We start from the raw sequence: 26,669 nt of genomic DNA, 5'->3' as shown, positions 1-26,669 counted from the left end.
TGAGGACGTAAGGGAGGACAGGCAGACTATGTGGGCGTTGCCATACCCCCTACCCCTCCCCCGCCCCACACACACCCTTGTTCATTTTGGTCACATCACCCCTTGGTATATAGCAATATTGCTAGTCAAGTCCTCTATACCATAATAATTGTTGCCATAGCATTTCTTTCGACTCTCTCAAGTTTAAACGTTTGTATTGTCACGTATAACCTAATCAAGTATTATGCGGACTTCATGTCACGCTTATTTGAGCAATGTTGACATTTGCCATCTGTTGCACATGATGTAGAGGTGGACCAGAGTTACTATGTATAATAATGTATATGATTTTGAACCTGAACAATGGTAGTAGGCCACTATTCAATATCAATGTTGTTGAATTTGAACCAAACATACTAGTAGTCAGGACAATGGCAAATCGAACAGTGAGTTATGGACTAACATACAAAACTAGGTCATAGGGGAGGTGTGGCTGGGTTTGCAAGCTAAAGTGAGAAATGGCCGTATTCATAATGTAGGACAAAGTTAGGCTGCGTTCATGTTTAACTTTGTCATAATGTTATCATTCATTATTTGTGAGTGGTATTAGACCATTTAACACACATGTCCATTGAAACAGGCTGGTTATTATTTCCAGTGCTCACATTATGACCACGGTGTATAAAAGTGAGGATACTCTTATAAAATGAAGTGGTTGGCTCTTAAAAGAGCCTTTTGTGGGTAAAGTGATGGAACAAAGGGTTTACTACTTCTTTTTGGGGGCTGCCTTCTTTGCGGCCTTGGGTTTGGCAACCTTCTTGGCTGGAGCTTTCTTGGCTGCTGCGGGCTTCTTTGCCACTTTCTTGGGGCTCTTGGCAGCCTTCTTCGGGCTTTTAGCTGCTACTTTCTTGGCGGCGGGCTTCTTGGCTTTCTTGGGCGATTTCTTGGCGGCTGCGGGCTTCTTTGCCGCCGCCTTCTTGGGCTTCTTAGCCGCTGCGGGTTTCTTGGCGGCAGCGGGCTTCTTTGCTTTAACTGCCTTCTTTGCAGCAGGCTTCTTCGCCTTCACCGCCTCTGCCTTGTTCATCTTGAAGGAGCCGGACGCGCCGGTGCCTTTGAGCTGGACCAGGGTGCCTTTAGCGACCAGGCTCTTAACGGCGATCTTGACGCGGGCCTTGTTCTTCTCCACATCGTAGCCGCCGGCAGCCAGAGCTTTCTTGACCGCAGCCAGAGACACACCGCTCCGCTCCTTGGAGGCGGACACGGCCTTGACGACCAGCTCAGCGACGCTGGGGCCAGTCTTCTTGGGTCGGGGAGCCGCCTTCTTCTTGGCGGCCTTGGCCGGAGCCGGGGCGGGTGCTGGTGCTACTTCTGCCATAGTTGTCTCGGATAGTCGTTCGTCCTTCCTTCTATAAAGTAAAGTCTGTCAGACTGGTGTTGAACGCACTGAAGGGGCTGGACTTAAACAACACACGAGAACCATGTAGAGACAACTCACACTGCCCCTCTTGTCTAGGTGGCATAATGTGCCATTTGTGTTTTCTCCTCGATTAAAACAAGATATAACAAACTACAGTGTGTATTATTTAATGCAACATAGAGCTGAACAGTTAGCACACATGTGCCTTTTTGTCACAAATATATCTGAGATGAAAACTGCGATCTAGTTTTTAAGTGATAGGCTTAAAACATCACCCTTCCACAGTCAGAGAACAGTGTTTCCTCCATATTTTTCCTTCTAAAACATGTTAAACTATATTACATTTACAACAATACTCACAATCCTCTTAGAAGACATACCTGGCGACACAATACATTAAACTATAATCTTGTTTTGCAATCCATTTAGCTATAAATAGAAGGTTTTCTGACCCCAGTAAACACACTTCAGTTTATGCAGCATGATGGATTTGATCCAACTTTGATCTGACTATAATGATGAAAACTGCTGGAACAGTTTGGACAGATAACGTATTTGTTCTCCAGCTACAGTAAACTAAACATTTAACTATCCAATCAACTGTATCACACTTCTCAGGCAGTAGGCCTACTTCATGATGCAAGGTGTCATTATATATCACATTTTTATGAGTAATTCACCATTGTGATCAGTATAGAATCAAATAAAAAGTGATGCTATATTTACTACAGATAAGATGTTATTTCTGCCACCATGCACTTATAGGAGCATGTGACAGAACTGTTTAAATAGCGATATCACAACTGTCACCTAACTGTAACTGAACAACAGAAGGCCTAATTTTAGTCCGCGGAGTTAGCAGACAGATGGTGGTAATTGCATTTAACAGAAACACATTTTGTCATCATTACAAGAACACCAAGATATAAACAGAAGTTGAATAAAATAAAAATAAAAAAAATCTCACGCACATCAGGCGCGCGCACACACACACACACACACACACACACACACACACACACACACACACACACACACACACACACACACACACACTATACAGTGGTGTTACACTTCATTCATGGTTATATTCACTGCTAGGGTAAAAGACCAACTCAAAATGATGATACTATACTGAAATGATTGGGCAATTAATCAAATCTCCTCTATCTCTCCCATTTATCTTCTGTACATGACAATGTTAAGACAAGATATGTTTTACAAACAAAGTAATTTGATTACAATTATTTGAATACATTCTGAACTTTGCCCATGCTGGAGACCCCCCTCAATCCCCACGCAGACACGCAGAGACTTCTCGCATTTATAGATAGATAACACCCAGATATAAACAGAAGTTGAATAAAAAAATAATCTCACACACATCAGGCGCACACACACACACACACACACACACACACACACGTGCAGTAGTGGTGTTACACTTTTCATGGATATATTCACTGCTAGGGTAAAAGACCAACTCAAAATGATGATACAATACTGAGATGATTGGGCAATTAATCAAATCTCCTCTATCTCTCCCATTTCTCTTCTGTACATGACATATGTTAAAACAAGATATGTTTTACAAAGTAATTTGATTAGAATTATTTGAATACATTATGAACTTTGTTTTCCTTTTTTTCCCATCATGCTGGAGACCCCCTCAATCCCCAACCTTCACTTTGAGAAGCCACTGATAGACATGCTGATTAGATTTACTACAAAACACTTACTTAAAGAATGATTGATAGCCATGAATGATTCAGAGCTTTGTACAGAAGTGGCTTGTACCAGGACTATGAATATCTAGTGTCCCAGCAGGGAGCATTGTCCTACTCTGTAACGATGCAACTCAGGAACAATGCCAGTTGGAAATGCACGCCCCACCCAGTTATACCATACCAGTTGCACCTGTAATAGGTGTGGAAGACATTTACATGACACATTAACCACATTCAACATGGCCTCTCTCTAATGGCCAGATTACATAGGCCTACATGTTGTATAGTATATCATATGTATGTATAAGTACACACCACACACACACACACACACACACACACACACACACACACATCACAGCACACATCGACACATTTGTGTTGTTTTCAGGGGTATAGTTCCGCCGATTTAAAATGACTCCAATACGGAACTAAAACTTCATATGATTGGCCGCTAGTTGCGCTGTTTCCCCCCCCCGGCCGATCACAAAAAGCATTGTTCTCCGTTGGACCCCATTCATTTTCCCCTTTCGTTTTCTAACCTTAACTCTCCTACTGCCAGATTATTTATTTATTTATTGGGTCTGGTGCCATCAAAAAGCGGCTTACCTTTGCGACGTTATAGTAGATAGACAGACATACATTTATTTTTTATTTTATTTTTTTTTTGGTTGTGCAATAGTGCACTTTGGTCTGCCAGGCAGCAGAGGGCGGCGTCATGCGAGTATGAATGTGAATTTGCCTGTTATGTGTTGAAGAAGAAGAAGACCAGTCACTGGCCACAGAGCCTTACAGCCAGAGGAAATCAACAAGGAAGTGAATTGTTCTCCGTTGATCTAACGCATAATGGATTTTTTACACCATCACCGCGGAAAATGTGTTTACAGTAGACGGCCGCGCGACCCCTCATCAGCTTACAGTCATCAGACGAACGAACCGAACGAGCGCCGTATTGGCGGAGAGGTCTTGCGAAATCGGGCGAACGTGAACGTTCAAAGTGTTGGGAGAGTTAATTAACATTTTCATAAATACTTTATGGTTCCTATCGCTAGTTAAAAATTGCCTTTCAATCACGATAATATGCGTTTTGTGAAAATAAGGTCCATTAAAATTGATGATGAAGTTGCGGGGGGCGTGGCCAACTAAACTAATACCAGCCGGCTGTGTTCTTCTTCGTGTGCTGTATTTCGGGAGGCTCCGACCACATTCTCCCATGTATCTCTGCGGTTGCGTGTGACCGTTGGCAGCCAATAGCATCCTCTGGTGCCTTTACAATCTATGATGGCAGCACCCATGCCAAGGACCCATATTGTGTCATTTGCGCTGCATAGAAAGTCCACACTGTAAGGCCAGTGGGGACAAGATGACCCCCGGCCACTTTCATTATCACTGAATACACCTTTAAGTCAAATCTACATAAACATTAGGCTACATTCCTCACACATTTCAACATTCATTCAAACTCCTAACACTGACAGGGGAGGGAGTCTGGGAGATGAGGTTATTGCTAATGATCATTACATCTTGATGTGAAAGAAAAAAAGTCAATTTGATGTGGTTTCATGTTAAACGTATTGTTGATATAGCACACTGACTATTAAGAACATCGAAAACATGGCACTTTATCAGAGTCAGACATGTTACCAACCCCTGCTGTATTTTATAAAATTGCAAAGTGGATTAAACATTTTCTTAGATAACTTGTTTGAGTGTCATCAGTGTCAATTAATCTTTTCTATAGGTTCATGTTAATGTCTATTTTCTGACATTTAACCACCCTCAATAACGTAGTAATCTTGACCATTGGCTCTGGTCTGCTCTTTTTTTGAGCGGTGGTCACAACGCTCCTATACGTGGCGGTGTGTGTGGGTCTGTCTGTCTGTCTCCGTCCGTGTCTGTATGTAGCCTACAGTACCTTTTATGACCACACATGTTAAGGGAGGGGCGCTGTTGTTCAGGATAGGCCAGGCACACTCACACACACACACACACACACACACACACACACACACACACACACACACACACACAGGGGGAGGGGAGGGGGGGTCTCACACACACACACACACACACACCACGACCACCGCTCAGTTCACACAGGTGTGATTTTCACCCTCCATCTTTGCCGAAAATAGATGATCTACAAGCTCAAACGCCTCACAGCGCAAGGTATTGTGATCTTGAAGATCTGCTATTATCAGCTAATGATAAGGAGTGGTAAAAGCTTTTATTTCTCGCAACCATATTTCCTCCCAAGGACCAGACACTTAAAAAGATAAATAAAACTTTGGTCAACTTCATTTGGGGAACCACCAGGGAGGTGACCAAAAGAAACCTTTTATATAAAAGTAAGCGCTTTGGAGGTCTTGGAGCGGTAGACCTGGGCCTAAAACTTAAAATTTCCTTTTGTAAAAATATAGCTGCCGGTTTTAAAAGAAGTGCAGTGTGGATTGGTGAGGCTCTAAGCTGGACTAAAAAGAAGGGCAAAGCAAGGAGCTCTTTTCCTTATTTTAAAATTATGTACGGTGATTTAATGGGTAATTCTGCTCACCTGAATATTGATTGGACTGAAATGTCAAGCAAGAAAATATATAGTGTTATATGTGATGACATGTATGGTGGTATTTTCCCCTATAGAAATCTGGACGACAATCAGAAGCAGGTGTGTTTAAAAAATATTTGGAGTAAAAACTTGTCTGAAAAAAAGAGAGACGTCATGTGGCTTGTCTCTGTAAGACGACTAGCCGTTAGGGCGGTTGTTAAATGGAGTTGTTTTGTAAAAACAGTTAAATGCCCTTTTGTGTATTGCAATGAGGATGAAACAATAGAGCACCTGCTGGTCGATTGTCTCAGATCTCAATATGTGTGGGAGAGAATGGCCCGTATTGGTTTCAAAGTAAAATTAACATATAACGCAGTAATATATGGTGTCTTTGAAGAGAAACTTTCGACCACGGACCAGGACTTTTATTGGTCTGTTGTATGCACCGTCGTTAATAAACTATGGAACACTCGCTGTGCTATGACAATTAAGCAAGAGGCCATCTCTGGAGAGGTGGTCTTTAGGCAAATAATCACTGAACTAAGGAGACAAAGAACTTTGGACTCGAAACAAAATATCCTGAAACCATGGCACTTTTTGACCTTGTAATTTTGATTTATATTTCTACTTTTGTCTTTTATATATTATGTGGGTTCTATCTAAAGGCCTACTTTGGGTTAAAAAGAAGAAAAGTAATGCCATTACAAATATTTGCTGCACTTATAATGTATTTCTTATTGACTTGACATGCCTATTTCTGATTTATGAATGTAAATGCTTGAAATACCTGTATTAAAAAAAAAAAAAAGTAAAAACATAATAATAATAATAAAAAAGAAAGGAAAGTTCCTATCACAAAGCTCACAAACCCCCTGTAGTAACCTTGAGGACTCCCTAGGGGTCCCGGACCCCCTGTTGAAGACCCCTGCCCGTAAACAACTATTTATGTAGTAGTGCAGGCTATTGTTTAGGCTAAAATAACGTGGAGTTCAAGGTTCACATTTGAGACAAGCTAGGTGTTACCACTCCAGAACAAAAGAGAGACCTGGCCTAGAAGTAGTCAAACGTGTTTGTGGGTGCTTTCACACAGTTTCAGCTCCACCAACCCATCGCACCCAACTCGTACATTGGGTTGGCTCCACAGATCCAGCCTGCAGGGGGAGGGGAGGCATTGTTTCATTGTGTTGAACTCGGCAAGAAGCTTCATACCAAATCCAAGACAATGAGAACTCCATGCATGGACACTATATTCACCAGTAAGACTCCCTAATCGGGAGATAAGCGACTGTCAGATCGCAGCGTGATTTTAGGGCAAAATGTGTTTGGAGCAGTGTCCAAAAATGTGTTTTTAAAAACTCAGCCTGATGGTGGCGCTATATGGGACAGATCCATGACATGATAAGATGAGTGTAGACATACTGTGTGGTGATTTGCGTGATTTTTGGGCAAGAATTGTAGGAGCAGTCCATAAATGTGTTTTGCAAGAACCGGCCTCATGGTGGCACTAGAAGAGGGTCATGTGAGAATTGATGGGTGGAGGTTGTAGTTTGGCAGGCAATGACTGTGTGTGCAAAATTTGGAATGGATCGGGGCAACGGTTGCGGAGATATGAGCAGGGCAAAAGTGTGACGTGTGACAGACAGATAGACTGACTGACAGACAGCTGGTCGAGGTTTTGATAGTAACTGCGACCTGACGGTCGCAATAATTCTGGAATATAGTAGAAATATGAGAGAGGAAAACATTCCTGATCAGTGAATACTTTCAGAGCCATCCTTTTAGGAATCTCTGAAAGATTTGCCCACATCTTCAAAAGTAAATCAGTGGCTTCTCAAAGTGGAGGTGGAAGTTGGGTTATGATCATTATTATTATTATTACCCTTAATTTGCGTACAAATGTTTATTTTCAAACAAACCCCCCTATCCTGTGGTGTAATGCGGGTCTACAATACATCATCTTCATCAGCAACCCTCGAGGCGGATGATCACTTCACGCGTGTCACACAGGAGTGATTTTATTGATGTAATTCCTTAGTTTTAACCTTGGTTGTTTTCTCATGCCCCACATTTTGGGTAGCCTTCTTAGAACAGCGCTCAAGTTATTATTATTATGACTATACTTCGTTGTAAGACTAATACCAGATCTAGAAATTCACAACACATCACGTGACTTTTGGACAAAATATAGGCATATGCCAAACTGCCAAAAGAGGGCAGAGGAAAGTTGTTAATGTGTCATCTTTATTTTTCCACGGGGCGGTACCATAGAGCTATAACACCTAGCCTCGTAAACTAGACTCTCCTTTCAGGATATCAGAAGGGAGGAGTCTAGTTTACTAGGCTAGGCGATACTGTACAGGTGCAACTATGCCATACCAACTGGCATTGTTCCTGAGTTGCATCGTTACCGAGTAGGCCAGTGCAAGACAATGAACTCCCTGCTGGGACTCTAGATATTATTAGTCCTGAAATGAGCCACTTCTGTACAAAGCTCTGGATCATTCATGACCACAAATCTTTAAGTATTTTGGTGTGAATGTAAATTAGCATGTCTATCAGTGGCTTCTCAATGCGTATGATGGGTTGAGGGGGTCAGCATCTGCAGAGCAAAACATACATATATAAACCATATCATTCTAATCAAATTACTTAGTTTAGTTATCTTGTCTAACCCTCGTGTAAAGGCTTTAAGATGACTTGAACTGTTCAACAGATAAAGTGATGTTGCAGTTTCTCTTCTGCATTGTGGTGGAGTGACACATTGTGTGAAGGGTAGACGGCACCAATGTCACATAACAAGACAAGGTATTGGACTTTCTAATATATCAAAATACATATGGACCATTGCCAAGTTTTATTATATTCGCTAGCCTTATTTCAGACTCAGCTGATGAGAGAAACCGCTCAGAGAGTGGGCGGGTCTATGGGCTGGAACCAATATATTCACTTTATAGTCCCTGTTTATAAATGCAATTTGTATTATTGATACCTCTATCTGCTGACACCTTTAGGGTCGATTCAGACTCTTATAAGGAGCCTAACTTATTTCGGTTTGGGAGGGCTCCCCGACCCGAAATGATTTAGGTTCGGGGGGAGTCCATTCATACTTTCTTAACGGTTAGTACCGAAGTCTCTTGCAAATATTGGAGGTCCATGGCATGAAAACGTTTGTGGCCGATAAATGAGTGTTGCAGGGCGGATAGTGGATACATATCTGAATGGCCCTCGTGCCTACATGCTGAATGACTGGAGGTCCAGTTAGCAGCAGCTCCAGCAGCACCAGATGTGGACGAGCTCTCTCGAAAACATATTTGGGTCTGGACAGCTAGTGCCGAACCGAAATAAGTTAGGCTCCTTATAAGAGTCTGAATCGACCCTTAGACTTCTACAGTGAGTGCAGATTGTTTCTTCTCTATGATACTGACATGACACTGACCATGATTCTGAACATGATACTGACATGATACTAACCATGATAGTACAACCATGATACTAAGAGACACGATACTGACTGATGGGTTAAAACCATTTTAATATCTATTATATTTAAAACACCAACTTCAGTGTTAAAAGTGTCAAGGTTTTTGAACAAATAACTAATGCACGTGATGAGACGTCTCCACTGCAGGTGGATGACCACAGCAATAATATCTCAATAAGGTCATACTGCCCAGGACATTGGATAACGCCAAGCCATATTTGGCATATGTCCTTCTGGCTACGGGGCCCAAGACACGAAAACATCTGATATCCATTGTTATGTTATAATTGTCCAATCAGAATGTGACTAATGTATTCTGTAACTCCATATATCTGTGAAATTATGTTTTGTTTCAGCAGAAGGCAACTATGGGTGAACTATTGACTTGCTGTACTGTACGTTGAACTCTGCACAATTCTCTTAATACACTTATCTCAAACAGACTTATTGGTGTGCTGCCTCTTTCTTGGACTCTGACTGACTGTGGTTTTACTCTTCTGGGAAAGGATAACTTTCTAAAGTGAAAAAAAGAAAAGAAAAACATCACAAGGATGCAACTGGGACGTATCATCAGTGATGTAGCCTGGGGTCGACAGGTGTTTCGGGTCTCGCAACATCATACACCCTCGCCCAGGTGACCCAGCCGGGGTTGATCAAGTCCCGACTTACGTCCCAGTAGCTATCCACGATCAGTCCTATTAGGGAAAGACCAGGGTCACTCAATGTGCTGCACCGGAACTACTCTGCCGGGATTGGGGGCAGCGCCACTCTGGCGCATGGAAGAACTAGGCTCTATGGGTTGACTCCTGGCCGGGCTCCTCCTACGTCTCACCAGGTCCTCTCCTGCTCTCACCAGGTTCAGAACCTGTGCGTTGCACCAGACTCCAGATCCAAACATTCCATTCAGCTGCTACAGGTGGTTGGGCCGCAAGGGTTGGCCAGTGGTAGTACTGCAAGCTCCACTTGGGCAAGGTGGTGCTGCAGGCTCCGCTTGTGGCTTGAATGGCCCTCCTAAAGGCCTCACTGTGGATTTGTTGGGCTTCTTCCTCACGGAAGACACAGGCTGGGGCGCTAACCCAACCTGCTCCCGGGTGCCGTCTACATTCCGGCCGCCAACCGACTCTCCAGTGGTCACCAAACTATTCCTGGTTGTCACATAGTCTATTAAATTAATACATGGGAATTAATCAAAAACCCATCACTGACCATGATAATAACCACGATACCAACCATGATACCTGTGGGCTAACTGTGTGTTAGGATTTGTTGTAGGAACCTTTTTATTTAAAACGGGGGACACTTTAATAAAGAACACCAGACCTACCTCAGCTTTGTGCTGGCTCTCTGTCTTTATACAACTATAATAATAGTGTGGTACACCGTCACCTTATTAAGTCATCTTTTGAGGAAAACTATGTTTTGCCCAAGTCAGCTCCTCATGACACTGGCCTCCTCTGGTATAATCACCTATTTCCTAAAAGGATCATGCTGTTCCCACACATTTTATGTAGGCCATAGGTGAGAAAGAGGGCCAAAATAGATTGTTTTTGTTTCATGGCCTAAATCACTGACTAGGCCAAATTATGTTTTAACCTTTTTTTTTCTTTTAGCCTAAGTCAAGGTTTAATCCTATTTAATCCTCTTGTGTTACATATATGACAGACAGTGTTATCCATACATTAATTGTCATAATTATTTATACATTATTTGGCTTTTGGGTGGAATCGTTTAGAAATATATAGTTTTGTTTGGATCCGTTTTAATTTTTCCTGTAAACAGACTAAGGCAGAGAAGCTGACAGACAGGGAAGACAAGGATGCTGACAGAACCCTCGCTAAAAACCTCAGGACAAACATCCACTCGTCAGACAATTTGCCCTCCTGGCCCCCAAACTGTGGAATAAACTCCCTGTTGCACTTAGAACTACAACAGACTCACTCCCAAAAACAAAAAGGTAGTACATTATTTGGTGCCTGTCATGTGAGATGACACTGACCATGATGAATGACAATAAAGCACTGAAGACAGGTGTTTATATTAAACTGTTTTACATATCTATAATATGATCTAATCATAACTTAAACCAGATATTGCTGAATTGTTTTGTAGCATGACATGACTTAAGTGTTAAGTCATGTCACATATATATATATATATATATATAATTATTTGTATTATTTTTTTTATACGCCAATACCTACATGTTCCAAAGTTACATCTTCACAGTATTGTCATCAGTGGTAATGAATGGTCACTATCACATAGATAATACCACAGTTTATTGAAGATTTTAACACATTTCGTTTGCTGTATGTTGATCACAGTAAGATATTTGTCCATAAATCCATCTAGTGTTGCAACAGTTTTCATCTGTCATTGGAACTCCACCATCATGCTGCTGTCAACTGGAGTGTGTTTACTGGGGTCAGAAAACCTTCTGTTTATAGCAAAACGGATGTGAAAACCAAAGTATATTGCATGGCATTGCGTCGCCAGGTATGTCTGCTAAGAGTATTGTGAGTATTGTTGTTAATTTAACGTAGTTTAAAATGTTTTAGAAGCAAAATGACAGAGGAAACACTGTGCTCTGGCTGTGCAAGGGTGATGTTTTGAGCGTATCACTTAAAAACGAGAGGGCTTTTTTCATCGCAGTTATATTGATAACAAAAAGGCACATGTGTGCTAACTGGTCAGCTCTTTGTTTCATTTCATAACATGCACCGCAGTTTGTTATAACTTGTTTTAATCGAGGAGAAAACACAAGTGGCACATTAAGCCACCTAGACAAGAGGAGCTGTGTGTATGTTGTCTCTATATGGTTCTCATGTGGTGTTTAAGTCCAGCCCCTTCAGAGCGTTCAGCACCAGTCTGACAGAGTTTACTTTAGGGGGAAGGAAGGATAAACTACAGAGAAGAGAACAATGGCAGAAGTAGCACCAGCTCCAGCCCCGGCCAAGGCCGCCAAGAAGAAGGCAGCTCCCCGCCCCAAGAAGACCGGGCCCAGCGTCGCTGATCTGGTCGTCAAGGCCGTGTCCGCCTCCAAGGAGCGGAGCGGTGTGTCTCTGGCTGCCGTCAAGAAAGCTCTGGCTGCCGGCGGCTACGATGTGGAGAAGAACAAGGCCCGCGTCAAGATCGCCGTCAAGAGCCTGGTCGCTAAAGGCACCCTGGTCCAGCTCAAAGGCACCGGCGCGTCTGGCTCTTTCAAGATGAACAAGGAGGCGGCGAAGGCGAAGAAGCCCGCTGCTAAGAAGGCAGTTAAAGCAAAGAAGCCCGCTGCAGCCAAGAAACCCGCAGCGGCTAAGAAGCCCAAGAAGGCGGCAGCAAAGAAGCCCGCAGCCGCTAAGAAATCACCCAAGAAAGCCAAGAAGCCCGCCGCCAAGAAAGTAGCAGTTAAAAGCCCCAAGAAGGCCGCCAAGAGCCCCAAGAAAGTGGCGAAGAAGCCCGCAGCAGCCAAGAAAGCTCCAGCAAAGAAGGTTGCCAAACCCAAGGCAGCAAAGAAGGCAGCCCCCAAAAAGAAGTAAATCATCTGTTCCATCTTTATTCTCACAAAAGGCTCTTTTAAGAGCCAACCACTTCATTTTATAAGAGCATCCTCACTTTTATATGCCATGTGCTGGAATAATAACCAGTCTGTGTGTTAATGGTCTAATACCTCTCACAAATAATTAATGACATAACAGTCTAGACATAAATGTATTTATGACAAAGTTAATAAACATACAAAGTTAATAAACATAAGCACTAACTTCCTACATTTTGTATATGGCCATTTCTCCCACTTAAGCTATAGAGCTTGCAAACCCACCCACCTCCCCTATGACCTAATTTCGTTAATCCATAAATCACTATTAGATTCGCCATGGTCCTGACTAGTATGTGTTGGTTCAAATTCAACATTGATATTGAATAGTAGCCACTAGCCTACTACCATTGTTATTGTTCAGAATCATATACATTATTATACATAGTAACCCTCGTCCACCTCAAGAATTCCGTATTAATACTTAATTATTGATGAATTATTATAACTTTATTTAGGTTATGTCTGTGACAATACAAACATTTAAACTTGAGAGTCGAAAGAAATGCTATGGCCCAGAGGGTGTATTAGGCATGTATTCAGTAACACCAAATGTACATTGACAAGAATATGAATGGGGCGATACGTTTAAAACATCAACAATTATTATGATATAGAGGACTTGACTAGCATTACCGGTATTACTATAAACTAGGGGGTGATTTGACCAAAATGAACAAGGGGAGGTGCGTGTGTGGTGGGGGAGGGGGCATGGCAGTCTGCCTGTCCTCCCTTACGTCCTCAGAACACAGATAAAAAGGCATGGCTCAGAGCCCTGAAATCATTCTCTTCTAAATCTTCAACCTAACTGAAGCTGAAAAATGAGTGGGCGTGGAAAAGGCGGAAAGGGACTGGGAAAAGGAGGCGCCAAGCGTCATCGCAAGGTTCTTCGTGATAACATCCAGGGAATCACCAAGCCCGCTATCCGCCGTCTGGCTCGCCGTGGCGGTGTGAAGCGTATCTCCGGTCTGATCTACGAGGAGACCCGCGGTGTCCTCAAGGTGTTCCTGGAGAACGTGATCCGTGACGCCGTTACCTACACCGAGCACGCCAAGAGAAAGACCGTGACCGCCATGGATGTTGTATATGCTCTGAAGAGACAGGGACGCACTCTGTACGGATTCGGAGGTTAATAATGCTGACTTGATCTACCAACGACCCAAAGGCTCTTTTAAGAGCCGCCCACACGTTATGTAACGAGTTTATTTCCACTTACACCTTTAAACCGTACATGTGAAAATAGGCCAGGGTACTAAAGTATAATCTGATTTTTAGTAGGAATTGAATCTTAAAAAATAAATTTTCTTTCAATTGCCTGATATTCTTTACCTATGATATTCTAGCTCCATCAAAAAATGAAATATTGGTTCATTTTTCCAATTTCCGAGCTTGCAAAAAAATCAGGAAATTGCTTCAAAATGTCTTAATTTTTTGAATGTGTGATTCGTATTTTGTCATTATTTGATTTGGAACCAACAAAGGAAAAACATCTTTAAAAAGGTGTTTATTTAATTTTTTACCCCATTACAACTATCAGAAAATGGGCCCATTTTTCCAATGTTCTAGCTTGCAAATAAATCAGAAAAATGCTTCAATTTCTGAGTGTTTGATTTGTATTTTGTCATTATTTGATTTGGAACCAACAAATGAAAAACATCTTTAAAAAGGTGTTTATTAGATTTTTTACCCCATTACAACTATCAGAAAATGGGCCCATTTTTCCAATTTTCTAGCTTGCAAAAAAATCAATTTCTGAGTGTGTGATTCGTATTTTGGCATTATTTGATTTAGAACCAACAAACTAAAAATAGGCCCATTATTCAATTTTCAAGTCCAGGAAAGAAATTGTCATCATGAATGTCACGTGACCACGTGTCAAGTCACATGGTACACAACTTCAAAATAAAAGCTGTAGGCTAGTCTAACATCCAAGTAATAGGATCAACAGGCAGGCAGGCAGGGGGTCCATGAGGGGTTTACAAGGGGGTCCATGGCTGGTTCCCAAAGTGTGGTTTGGGGACCCCCAGGGTTTCTATTCACAACAGCCTGGTACAGCAATGGCTGGTTCCCAAAGTGTGGTTCGGGGACCTCTGGAGGTCCATGATGGATTTCCAAGGGGGTCCATGGCTGGTTCCCAAAGTGTGGTTCGGGGACCTCTGGGGGTCCCTGAGGGGTTTCCAAGGGGGTCCATGGCTGGTTAGCAATAAGTGTAATAGTGTAATAGGTGAAATAGTGTAATAGTGCAATACTGCCAGTCGCCTTACAGATACCAGCCACATGATGTCTCTCTTCTTTTCTGATAAAGTTTTTTTCCAAATATTTTTAAGAAACACTGTTTGTCATCAAGATTTTTGTATGGAAAAACGCCACCATACAGATCATCACATATGGCACCACTTGCCACTTCTTTATTGTGCAGTGTATTGCTATAGTAGTCCCTTACATCTGGGATAACACCTGTATAACATGCATACATCATGTATATCATACAAGTTGAGATAGACGTGGCACATACGTACAGTATTTGTAAATTATGTCTGTGTAAAAATGAAGATGGCTTTCAACAATATGACCATGCTTGAATAAATTAAGCTAAATCTTTCTTACATTAACTCTGCTGGTCTGCCTGTCCTCCCTTACGTCCTCAGAGGGACACAAAGCTTTTAGACAGGGGGCAGGGCTCTGGGAGGAGCCATAGGGAGGACCGATGAGGTCACTACTGCTGATTGGTGGGGAGCTCATACACACTCAGCCCGCGCACACACTCGTTTTTATGATTGGTGGGGCGCACACAGAGTCTCTCCCACCAATCACAAAAAAGTAAGTGTGTTACAAAGTCGAACGTAGCCTATAAAAGTCTCGTATTCCTCTCCTCCAGCACATTTTCTTCGAGCTTTACTCTAGAAATAAACCTTCAGAATGAGCGGCCGAGGTAAGACAGGCGGAAAGGCCAGGGCGAAGGCTAAGACCCGCTCATCCCGTGCCGGGCTCCAGTTCCCCGTGGGTCGTGTCCACAGGCTGCTGCGTAAAGGCAACTATGCCCATAGAGTCGGCGCCGGCGCCCCGGTTTATCTGGCAGCTGTCCTCGAGTACCTGACCGCTGAGATCCTGGAGTTGGCTGGAAACGCTGCCCGTGACAACAAGAAGTCTCGTATCATCCCCCGTCACCTCCAGCTGGCCGTCCGCAACGACGAGGAGCTCAACAAGCTGCTGGGCGGAGTGACCATCGCTCAGGGCGGTGTGCTGCCCAACATCCAGGCTGTCCTGCTCCCCAAGAAAACCGAGAAGGCCGCCAAGAAGTAAATTTGATTCGTTTGACAAACCCCACAAAGGCTCTTTTAAGAGCCACCCACTATTTCAATATAAAGATGAATTCCCCTACATTTTTTTTATATGTGCGAATATTCTTATGAGCATTATGTAATACTTTGCATAGATAGTGCCTCAGTTAATTGTCCATATTGAAAGCTTAACTTTTGTGAATTAAATATACCTGTGTTAAATATTTGAGACAAATTGCTGTGGTTGTAATCATTTGTGGGATTAGTCAATGTTCTATGAGAATCATAATACATGGTCCAATATGGCAGATCTTTGAGCACATTGACTTAAAGGAGTAGTTCACCCACAAAATGACTTTTTTTCTATTGATTACTCATGCCATGGAGAGTAGAGTTCAATAATGTTTTTTGTCACATTCCTAAGACAAAAATGTATTCGAGTAAATTTACCCCCATTGATTCCCTCCGGAACGAATGGGGGTACATTTATTGTTATCACATTTTTGTTTTAGGAATGTGACAAAAAACTAAAAATATTATTGAACTCTAGTCTCCATGGCGTGATTAATCAATAGAAAAAGGGTCCTTTTGAGAAAAATGAATTAGATGAGTGTCAATTATTTAAGACTAGATATGCATACATATTCTTTATACAAAAAAACATCCTTAATTGTGTCAAGTGTTATTTTGTCACAAGTAGAAATGTTATTTCTTGTCATATCTAATGACACACGATACATTTCAGTTTGCTGGAAAGTATTCCATTGTGTTATCTATTACAGCAGCTCCAGTGTTCCCCACCAATCGGTAGCAAGTGACTTGTGGTACCTCCCTAAAGAAAGGCGGTTCCTGACCACTGACCAATCAGAGAATGACGGCGTTCCTGACCACTGACCAATCAGAGAATGACGGCGTTCCTGACCACTGACCAATCAGAGAATGACGGCGTTTCGCAGACACTGATAAAAGGCAGCAGTTTGCGCTGTTCTCGCATTCTAAACTCAACTGAGTCAAAGAAGAAGTCATGGCCAGAACCAAGCAGACCGCCCGTAAGTCCACCGGTGGGAAAGCGCCCAGGAAGCAGCTCGCCACCAAGGCAGCTCGTAAGAGCGCGCCGGCAACCGGTGGAGTGAAGAAGCCTCACCGTTACCGTCCCGGTACAGTGGCTCTGAGGGAGATCCGTCGCTACCAGAAATCCACCGAGCTGCTGATCCGCAAGCTGCCTTTCCAGCGCCTGGTGAGGGAGATCGCCCAGGACTTCAAGACCGACCTGCGCTTCCAGAGCTCTGCCGTCATGGCTCTGCAGGAGTCAGCCGAGGCGTATCTGGTCGGTCTGTTTGAAGACACCAACCTGTGCGCCATCCACGCCAAGAGGGTGACCATCATGCCCAAAGACATCCAGCTGGCCCGTCGTATCCGTGGAGAACGTGCATAAACTATCCGTCACTGTCTGAACCCCAAAACGGCTCTTTTAAGAGCCACCAAGTGTTTTATTTGAAGAGCAATAATCCCCTGCTTCCTATTAGGGTAGACTCAGACTGTCCATTCACACACGTGCAATATTACGCAGGTAAGTGTTTATAGCACGTTCACAAGGCAAATATGAACCGTAAACAACCAGCATCATTTCTTAACAAAATGCATGGAGAAGAGTAAAATCCATATTCAATCCATATTAGATTAAGCATTGTCATAGCAAAGAGAATTATTAGTTATATTCCGATTGTGAAAATAAAATGTAACTTCCAAACTACCATTAGTTACCATGTAATTAAATACATTAATTGAATTTTAGCTGGGCTGTAGCCCCATTTGTTTTGCTCATGTGGCCTTTAACTCCATAGACCAGTTTGCTTAGATCTATTAAGACACGGATCTTAATCAATTAATACAAGTTCGCACTAATGACAACTAATCACATAATTGATCGATCCTGATTGGCAGTGCCAAGACAATATAAAAACTGACTCTTTGAATAAAGTTGTGGGTGGCTCTTAAAAGAGCCTTTGTGTTTAACTGGTTGTTGTGAGGCTGTTTACTTCTTCTTGGTGGCTGCCTTCTTGGGCTTTGCTGCCTTCTTTGCTGGGGCTTTCTTAGCGGCAGCGGGTTTCTTCACTTTCTTTGGACTCTTGGCAGCCTTCTTGGGGCTCTTGGCTACAGCTTTCTTTGCAGCTGCAGGCTTCTTTGCCTTCTTGGGAGACTTTTTAGCGGCTGCGGGCTTCTTGGCTGCCGCCTTCTTGGGAGATTTCTTTGCCGCGACGGGTTTCTTGGCTGCAGGCTTCTTGACTTTGACTGCTTTCTTCTCAGCCGTCTTGTTGAGCTTGAAGGACCCAGAAGCACCGGTACCCTTGGTCTGAAGCAGGGTGCCGTTTGCTACCAGCCTCTTCACAGTGTTCTTAACGATGACCTTCTTCTTCTCCACGTCGACGCCACCGGCGGCCAGAGCCTTCTTGAGGGCGGCCAGAGACACACCGCTCCTCTCCTTGGAGGCTGTCACAGCATCGACGATGAGATCCTGGACGCTGGGTCCGTCGTTCTTGGGTTTAGCGGCGGCCTTCTTCTTGGCTGCTTTAGCCGGGGCGGCGGCAGCTGGAGCTGGGGCGACTTCTGCCATTCTCTTCTGTATCGTATTTCAGATGCACACTGAAGTAAAGTCTGAGTAGAGAGCGACTGATGGTGAGAGAGGAGGAGGGGGTGGAACTTAAAGGATTTGTGAGAACCATGTAGTCTCAACCCACTAGGCCAGTGCTCTGTGTGCTGCAGAATACTGGGACACTTGTGTTTTCTCTACAACTTAAAACAGATAAAATACAGAATGAAAAATATATTGAAGTCAATAAATACATGGGGCAAATAGCAGACACGTGTCACTTCATAATCAAATCATGTGGAGTGCCGAGTGCTCCTGTGTTTTGTTTGGAGACGTTAAAAATATCAGATATACACCATTACAAGGAGAGTAGTTTGCCATCTTTCCCCCGTCATTTGGCTTTTAAAATACTTTTAATATAGAAAAACCAGTTTCATATTTTCCGCAGAGCAAGATTTGATGGCTGTCCTTGAAATAAAAGTAAAACAGGTCGTCTGTGGCAAAGCTTTTTGTTTTAAAACGGAAACTTTCCAGTGTCTGCAAACACATCACTGCTGTTGGCCTGCCCTGTGGCATGGACACTTATGAGAGAGGAACACTGGTCATTTATCTGACTCTGCTAAGCTCTTGTTTTGTTAATAATCATAAGAAACCTGACATAGTTCATTGCAAGCTTACATTTATGATTTATATTTATTCAAGGATGGTCAGTTAAAGGCCCAGTTCACCTCTGGGACAACCAGATCTTATTGCTTACCGGTATTTTATTGTTGTTTGGGACAAGATCAACACAATTATTTTATTGTTTTGTTTGTGTTCATTCTGTGTTTTTGAGATATTTTAGTATTTCAGCATGAATGGTGATGCATCTTGCATCCAATGGTGCCATTCACAAAACACAATGTAGGAGCACAGGCACAGCAGACGAAAATAAACACCACATAATATACATACTGTTGTGTCAGCATTGAGTTAAATGACTGTACATAGGCCATAATGATACTTAAAAGAACAATACCATTGTGCTTTCTTGGGTTTAAATCCTATTAGTAGACCGTGTATCTAAACTGTACTGCCATGTACTTTTTTATGGGGGGGGAGTCTCGAGCTAGTTCGAAGCAAAGTAAAATAATGATGCTGCTATCATCCCAATCTTCCCTTTGGCTCTGTATGCCTAGGTATCCAATATTGCTGAGTAAATTGACACACAGCCAGCATAATGAAAAGAGCTATATAAATAGAAACTTTTATTTATGCTATTACTTAGGTCGGGGGGAGAGGGGCACTGGTGCGATTGTGATCTGAGGACTTAAGGGCTACCACCCCAAGATATGTCTGATTGTATCTGTCCTGTGTGTCATGACGTCTTTAAAGATCCTGTTGTCCTGTCGAGTAGTAGTAGAAAATGACGGAATGTCCGGTTTGTAAGGAAACATCAACGCATAATCCACCCTGCAACCTGGCTCTGAAGAACCTGTGTGAAACTGTCTCACAGGAGAGACACCAGAGATCTTCAACATGCCAGAGAACATCATCCAGATCTGAGGATCTCTGCAGAGACACTCAAACTCTTGTCTGGAATGTCAACAGACGGTGTGTCTCGTGTGTCTTCATTCAGAAAAACGCACCAAGCACGTATCCAGAACCGTGGCTGAAGTTGCACTGGGGTAACATGTCATTACGTCGAACTCCCTTTGGTCCGACCACCTAAACCTAACCTTAACCCTAGCCCTAACCTCAGTAAAAATATGTCTAAACCTAACCCTAACCTCAGTCGACCCAACGGGAGTTCGACCTATGGGGCAGTCCCCTATTATTATTATTTTTTTAACCCAAAATTGTATATAAGCACACAGAATTAATTAAGCATTTTTATTGAGAACCATTAACATGACGACGAGTTCTGTTGTGTACGAGTCTGTTGACTCGCGCTGCAGAGAAAACTCTTCCGAGATGAAAATGGCAGATCTATAAGCTCACAACGCGCCGCGTTCTGCGACTCACGGCTTGTGATTGAGCATCGCTGTTGCCTCATGTCGCTGCTGTATTTGAGAAAGATACTGTCGTCTACACTCCTTTCCTTTTGAAATGCTCCCAGATCGAAATACCTCTGTTGGCTACGTGTTCTGTTTTGTGTATTCCGACGCTCGTTGTCTGATCCTCCCCGGACCACACTGTGGCACACTAAAACAGCTGTCTCTCATTCACTGTTCGATTGGACACGATGTAAGACTACTTACTCTCTTGCGCCTCCCAGAGTCTGTTTGACAAAATCACATCTCCATAGCCAAAAACACTATGCAGGTCCAGGAAAATGCGATCATATTATTATGAAAATTAACCGTGAAACCGTTAAGCATGACCGGTTATTTCTTAACGGTCGGCTAACCGGTTAACCGCTGACATCCCTCGAGAGTGGCTTATTGTCGGTATCAGCCGGTAACACGCGGGAGTCTGTCCCCGTTACAATGCGCTAGACCCCTGGGAGAGATGGACTGCTGAGGTGGAGCGCCACACCTACCATCAGCTCCCAGTACTTGCCGCACGACTTGCCAGCCCGTGCTACTCATACGCTGAGTTGGCGGTGCCCGGAATCGAACCCATGACCTTGCGGACCGACAGAGACAAGCTGCAACATTTCTCATGGTATACTGCGACCTTCGGTCGCAACAATTGAAGCAATTGTACCAGTGAACTGTACTCTCATGAAACTGTACCTTTTCCTATAAAAACGTCTAATAAATACTTCAATCAAACAATCCATACAAAATAAATAAATACATAAGACAAACCAATCGATCCATAAAAAATAAAACACCAAGACAATACATCCTCAAAAGTCCAGCCCCAAGTGTTAAGGGTTTTAGGGATATTCATTTCCAATTAATTATTATTAATACATAATTATGTACCATTCCATCTGTATGTAGTATGTACTCAAATGTTAAATGTTTACCATGTAACTGTGACTCAGGAGGTGGCCTCAACTTTTTAGAAGTAGGCTACAGAGACATGCAGAGATGATGGCTGATACGTGATCTGGTTAGGTTTCACATCACATCTCATGATCTCCAGCCTTCTCCCAGGCCTCTCATTCGCTGTGGATGCAAGCATTTTGTTGTTGGAGATTAGGAAGTTTTATAAGGCTTTCAACCTTGATGATCAGAGCCTGCAGAAACTAGCGGAGAGATCAGATGTGCCAGTGAAGGAGCTGAAGGATGAAATTAAATATGCCCCACAGTACATTAAGTTTGATGGCACAGGGGTTATACGACTTCTTACTTGCGTTTCACGATTTGCACTTGTGGAAGGTTCTGCTGAGTATCTATACAGCCTGATCCCTGTTGTGGGTTCTGCTCTAGCAGGGGGAATTTCCTTTGCCACCACAAGCTATATTATGTTGAGGAAAAGTCTGGAGGAGCTGGCAACTGATGCCCACAATGTTCTGATGAAGGCAGTGTCTACTTCACTGTGAAAATGTGGACTGTCAGTGGTAGAAAAAAATGTAAATAGAATGGCAATCTGATTCTGAACAATTCACACTTGTCAATGTACAAATAAAGCGTGTTGTTCATGATTGTAAATATGTTTGTTTATTAGGTTAGTAATATCCTTAAAATCCATGTTTTTGTTTTTGTTTAATACATTATTAGGTCCATTGTAAGAGCCAAGACAGCAGTAAAATGCAAAGCTTACAACTACATACAATATATAAACACAGGATAATACTTGCAACAGGGGCACACCAATCATACATACATATTTAAATGATTCTTACTGAATTCAAAACATTTTTTTCCTTCCTTGACACATGCCTTCCTTGCTTCACCTCACTTTTTCAGGAGAGGCTTGAGGGACCTTTACCAAGAGATCAACAACATACAAGTTTTTTTTGTTTGTTTTGTTTTACAAAATATGAAACTCAGAAGCATACTGTAACAATGTAACATGATGACTATTAAATCACTTGTTGAAGTTGTTGTAACCTGGCCTGAGTAATTTGACAGGCCAAAATAGGTAGGCTACTGCAAAGACTTGAGTGTAGCAATGAATGATATTATGATGTGTTGTTGAGGTGAATTGTAAATCTGTGGCACAAGAAATCAACATAATTACCATGTATTTATGATCATCATATGTTGTATCAGCGGACTGGGAAACGATTAAATCACCCCAAATCCTGTAATTTCTAAACAGTTGATGACTTCTGCTAATCTGTTCACCACGGCTCACCAACTCAGATTGTGGTTGTGGATGGCTGCTCAGTGTGGGCACTCACTCACCTGGTGGCTCACTGTGGCATTGCATGTCATGATCATCAAGGCTTCACTGTCAGCACTCATACCTTCTTTTCAACCCTAGCACCAGTAACTGCCACCTAGGCAATTGACTGGATGCAATCAGAGCACCAAAGTCTGATATCACTGCAGCTAGAAGGTGCTATCCCCTTGTGTCACTTTGCTAGGTTTTGTATTGGAATTCCATAATTGTATTTCTTCAAAACAGGAATCAACTTGATTTAAAGCTATACTGTGTAAGTTGCTCAACTAGTGGTCAGTAGCGGTATTGCTTTTTTCGGCCGTTTTTCGGCCGGAGTCGTCGCGGACCACCGCCGCGGACCACCGGAGCGGCGCCAGCAAACCACCGCGACCGATAGTAATCCGTGGAGGGGTAGAACGCATGGTAGAACGTAATTTTCTGGCCAGGATTTGTGGATTAAGAGGTTAAAATCCTTCACCATGGTAAACACTGTAGCCAAGCGGAGGCGCTTCCTGGAGACCAGAGCAGATAAGCTGTGATTGGCCGGTAGTGTACCATGTGTGCATGATCGGCGATGTGATTGGGCAACGTATACAAAACGTATACAGATGATGCAGATTACGTCATTTTGGCGCGAAATCCCGCCCCTGTCACTGCTAAGAAGAAAACATATAAAGAGAAGGCTGCAGAAGCTGAAAATAACGGAGTGGGTGTTCTAAAACTTTAGCGATTTAACAGTTAGGACAATTTTAAGATTTGTTTTATAAAAAAAGTTACATGGTACAACTTTAAAATCAGTTCATATCTGGGTGTTATTGTAATGAATGTATCTGTATCTGTCAATAAAATGACCACCAAGTAATGTAAATTCTTATTTCTCACAGTTAAAGGCATAAGCCTTCAGTTGTTCAGTTACTCCTCATACACCCATCCACAGGCGTTTATTCTGGGGTGTGTGAATGACCCAGTTTAGCAGTAATTTGAGAGGTAATGATCACACATTTCTTATGACTCCTTTTGTTCTAACACAATGGGGAGGGCAGCTGTTACTATGTAGGGCAGCAAAGTAATTTTATTTCAACAACAAGGCCATTTGATGTGCTTTACACAGAACATCAAGCAAAGGAAAAACAAGTGTAAAATGACACTAGGATACAATAACATGGTAATCTGTGATGTAGACCTGCAGTTTCCTGGGAGTTTTTGTTCCAGATATGTGGTGCATAAAATCAAAACTAAATGCAACTTAGCCCACATTTGAGTTTGTACGTATTGCATGAACATCAAACATAGATTATTCCCCCATGATATAGTTTGAGCTGAGACATGTGCTGCCTTGACTGAAAGAAAGTTTTGCAGTGACAGTTGTGATGTAGCTATTTAAACAGTTCTGTCACTTGCTGCTATAAGTGTTAGGTGGTGGACATACATAACATTTTCTCAGTAGTAAATATGGCTGTACCACTTTTCATTTGATTTTATACAGAGCACAAAGGTTATTTAATCATTAAAACAATTGATATAGCATGAGAAATTGCATCATGAAGTATAGGCCTGAGAAGTGTGCTGGGTACAGCATCTCAACTGTATCAAACACAGATACAGTTAGTTGAATATTTAAAGGTTTTGTTTGCTGTAGTTTTATCACAAATAAGTTATTTGTCCAAACTGTTCCAGCAATTTTCATCATTATAGTCAGATCAAAGTTGGATCAAATCCATCATGCTGCATAAACTGAAGTGTGTTTACTGGGGCCAGATATCCTTCTATTTATGCAAAACAGATGGCAAAACAAGACTATAGTTTATGGTATCGCGTCACTAGGTATGTCTGCTAAGACGAGTGTGAGTATTGTTGTTAATTTAACATAGTATAACATGTTTTAGAAGACAAAATATGGAGGAAACACTGTTCTCGGACTGTGGAAGGGTGATGTTTTGATCGCATCACTTAAAAACTAGATTACTGTTTTCATCTCAGATACATTAATGACGAAAAGGCACATGTGTGCTAACTGTTCAGCTCTTTGTTGCATTAAATAATACACAACGTAGTTTGTTATATCTTGTTTTAATCAAGGAGAAAACACACACATGGCACATTAAGCCACCTAGACAAGAGGGGCTGTGTGTGTTGTCTCTACATGGTTCTCATGTGGTGTTTAAGTCCAGTCCCTTCAGTGCGTACAGCACCAGTCTGACAGACTTTACTTTAGGAAAGGAAGGATAAAGTACTGAGAAGAGAACAATGGCAGAAGTCGCACCAGCTCCAGCTCCGGCCAAGGCCGCTAAGAAGAAAGCAGCTCCCCGCCCCAAGAAGACCGGGCCCAGCGTCGCTGATCTGGTCGTCAAGGCCGTGTCCGCCTCCAAGGAGCGGAGCGGTGTGTCTCTGGCTGCCGTCAAGAAAGCTCTGGCTGCCGGCGGCTACGATGTGGAGAAGAACAAGGCCCGCGTCAAGATCACCGTCAAGAGCCTGGTCGCTAAAGGCACCCTGGTCCAGCTCAAAGGCACCGGCGCGTCTGGCTCTTTCAAGATGAACAAGAAGGCAGAAGCGGTGAAGGTGAAGAAGCCTATTGCAAAGAAGGCTGTTAAAGCAAAGAAGCCCGCTGCCGCCAAGAAACCCGCAGCGGCCAAGAAGCCCAAGAAGGCGGCAGCAAAGAAGCCCGCAGCCGCCAAGAAGTCGCCCAAGAAAGCCAAGAAGCCCGCCGCCAAGAAAGTAGCAGCTAAAAGCCCCAAGAAGGCCGCCAAGAGCCCCAAGAAAGTGGCGAAGAAGCCCGCAGCAGCCAAGAAAGCTCCAGCCAAGAAGGTTGCCAAACCCAAGGCAGCAAAGAAGGCAGCCCCTAAAAAGAAGTAAATAATCTGTTCCATCTGTATTCCCACAAAAGGCTCTTTTAAGAGCCAACCATTTTATTTTATAAGAGCATCCTCACTTTTATATGCCATGTGAGCACTGGAATAATAACCAGTCTGTGTGTTAATGGTCTTAATACCTCTCACAAATAATTAATGACAACAGTCTAGACATAAATGTATTTATGACAAAGTTAATAAACATAAACACGGCCTAACTTCCTACATTTAAAATATGGCCATTTCTCTCACTTTAGCTATAGAACTTGCAAACCCACCCACCTCCCCTATGACCTAATTTTGTTAATCCATAAATGACTAGATTCGCCATTGTCCTGACTAGTATGTGGTTCAAATTCAACATTGAAATTGTAGCCATATTAGCTACTACCATTGTTATAGTAAAGAATCATATACATTATTATACATAGTAACCCTGGTCTACCTCAAATAAGCGAGACAAGAATTCCTTATTAATAATTAATTATTGATGAATTCGTATAACTTTATTTAGGTTATGTCTGTACAAACGTTTAAACTTGAGAGTCGAAAGACATGCTATGGCCCAGAGGGTGTATTAGGCATGTATGTATTCAGTAACACCAAATGTACATTGACAAGAATATGAATGGGGGGATACGTTTAAAAAATTAACAATTATTATGATATAGAGGACTTGACTAGCAATAGCGGTATTACTATATGGGATGGTGTTTTTTACTGGTGTTTCAGTCCGAGTGTGGGGAAAGGGTGCGTTCGGAAATGCGCACCGGACTGCGCGGGCGTTTATCGTGGGCTTGCCCAGGCCTTACGGCCTGGGCATAAATATAACGATTGCATTCACCACGGCTTCGTAACTCGCGCGGCGCTCCGCCGGCCGCGCGGCCCTGGCCCGCTCTTCGCGGCCACTCGCGCCTGCGGCGCTCGGGGGCGAAGAGCAGGACCAAGGTCCGCTGGCCTTCG

General features: G+C 42.8%; 5 protein-coding genes and 1 pseudogene across 8 annotated transcripts in view; 4 read left to right on the top strand and 2 right to left on the bottom strand.

Annotated features, from left to right (window-relative positions):
- LOC308285975 (histone H1-like) overlaps nt 1–1,354 on the bottom strand; it is a gene marked incomplete at both ends in the record, with an annotated part of 30,264 nt that extends 28,910 nt beyond the window's left edge. Inside the window, one exon of one of the 2 annotated variants that reach the window (XM_080726932.1) lies at nt 805–1,354. In XM_080726932.1, the coding sequence (XP_080583058.1) occupies nt 805–1,354 (550 nt within the window). The remainder of the gene's footprint in view (nt 1–804) is intronic. The other variant, XM_080726933.1, reaches the window with a different exon arrangement.
- The window catches only part of LOC308285971 (histone H1-like), a gene marked incomplete at both ends in the record, with an annotated part of 43,307 nt that extends 17,597 nt beyond the window's left edge, over nt 1–25,710 (top strand). The window contains one exon of one of the 2 annotated variants that reach the window (XM_080726924.1): nt 25,576–25,710. In XM_080726924.1, the coding sequence (XP_080583050.1) occupies nt 25,576–25,710 (135 nt within the window). Of the gene's footprint in view, nt 1–12,484; nt 12,668–25,575 lie in introns of those variants that run through there. The other variant, XM_080726923.1, reaches the window with a different exon arrangement.
- Nucleotides 13,548–13,859, top strand: LOC308286003 (histone H4; the record flags this gene model as incomplete). Its single annotated transcript, XM_080726960.1, has 1 exon — nt 13,548–13,859. One exon carries the CDS (start codon nt 13,548–13,550, stop codon nt 13,857–13,859), a length of 312 nt encoding a protein of 103 aa, XP_080583086.1.
- On the top strand, nt 15,646–16,029 carry LOC308285989 (histone H2A-like; the record flags this gene model as incomplete). The annotated part of the gene is made up of 1 exon (XM_080726946.1): nt 15,646–16,029. The coding sequence occupies one exon, from the start codon at nt 15,646–15,648 to the stop codon at nt 16,027–16,029; it is 384 nt and encodes a 127-aa protein (XP_080583072.1).
- Nucleotides 16,913–17,442, top strand: LOC308286059 (histone H3.2-like; annotated as a pseudogene). Its single transcript has one exon. The product of its transcript is annotated as a histone H3.2-like (transcript).
- On the bottom strand, nt 18,043–18,621 carry LOC308285978 (histone H1-like; the record flags this gene model as incomplete). The annotated part of the gene is made up of 1 exon (XM_080726935.1): nt 18,043–18,621. The coding sequence occupies one exon, from the start codon at nt 18,619–18,621 to the stop codon at nt 18,043–18,045; it is 579 nt and encodes a 192-aa protein (XP_080583061.1).
- Nucleotides 25,711–26,669: the final 959 nt, after the last annotated feature.

This window comes from Nannobrachium achirus, assembly GCF_963921795.1.
Source record: "Nannobrachium achirus genome assembly, chromosome: 5".
NCBI lineage: Eukaryota > Metazoa > Chordata > Actinopteri > Myctophiformes > Myctophidae > Nannobrachium > Nannobrachium achirus.
Note: the sequence above shows the minus strand (reverse complement) of the source record. Positions and strands in the feature narration are given on the sequence as shown.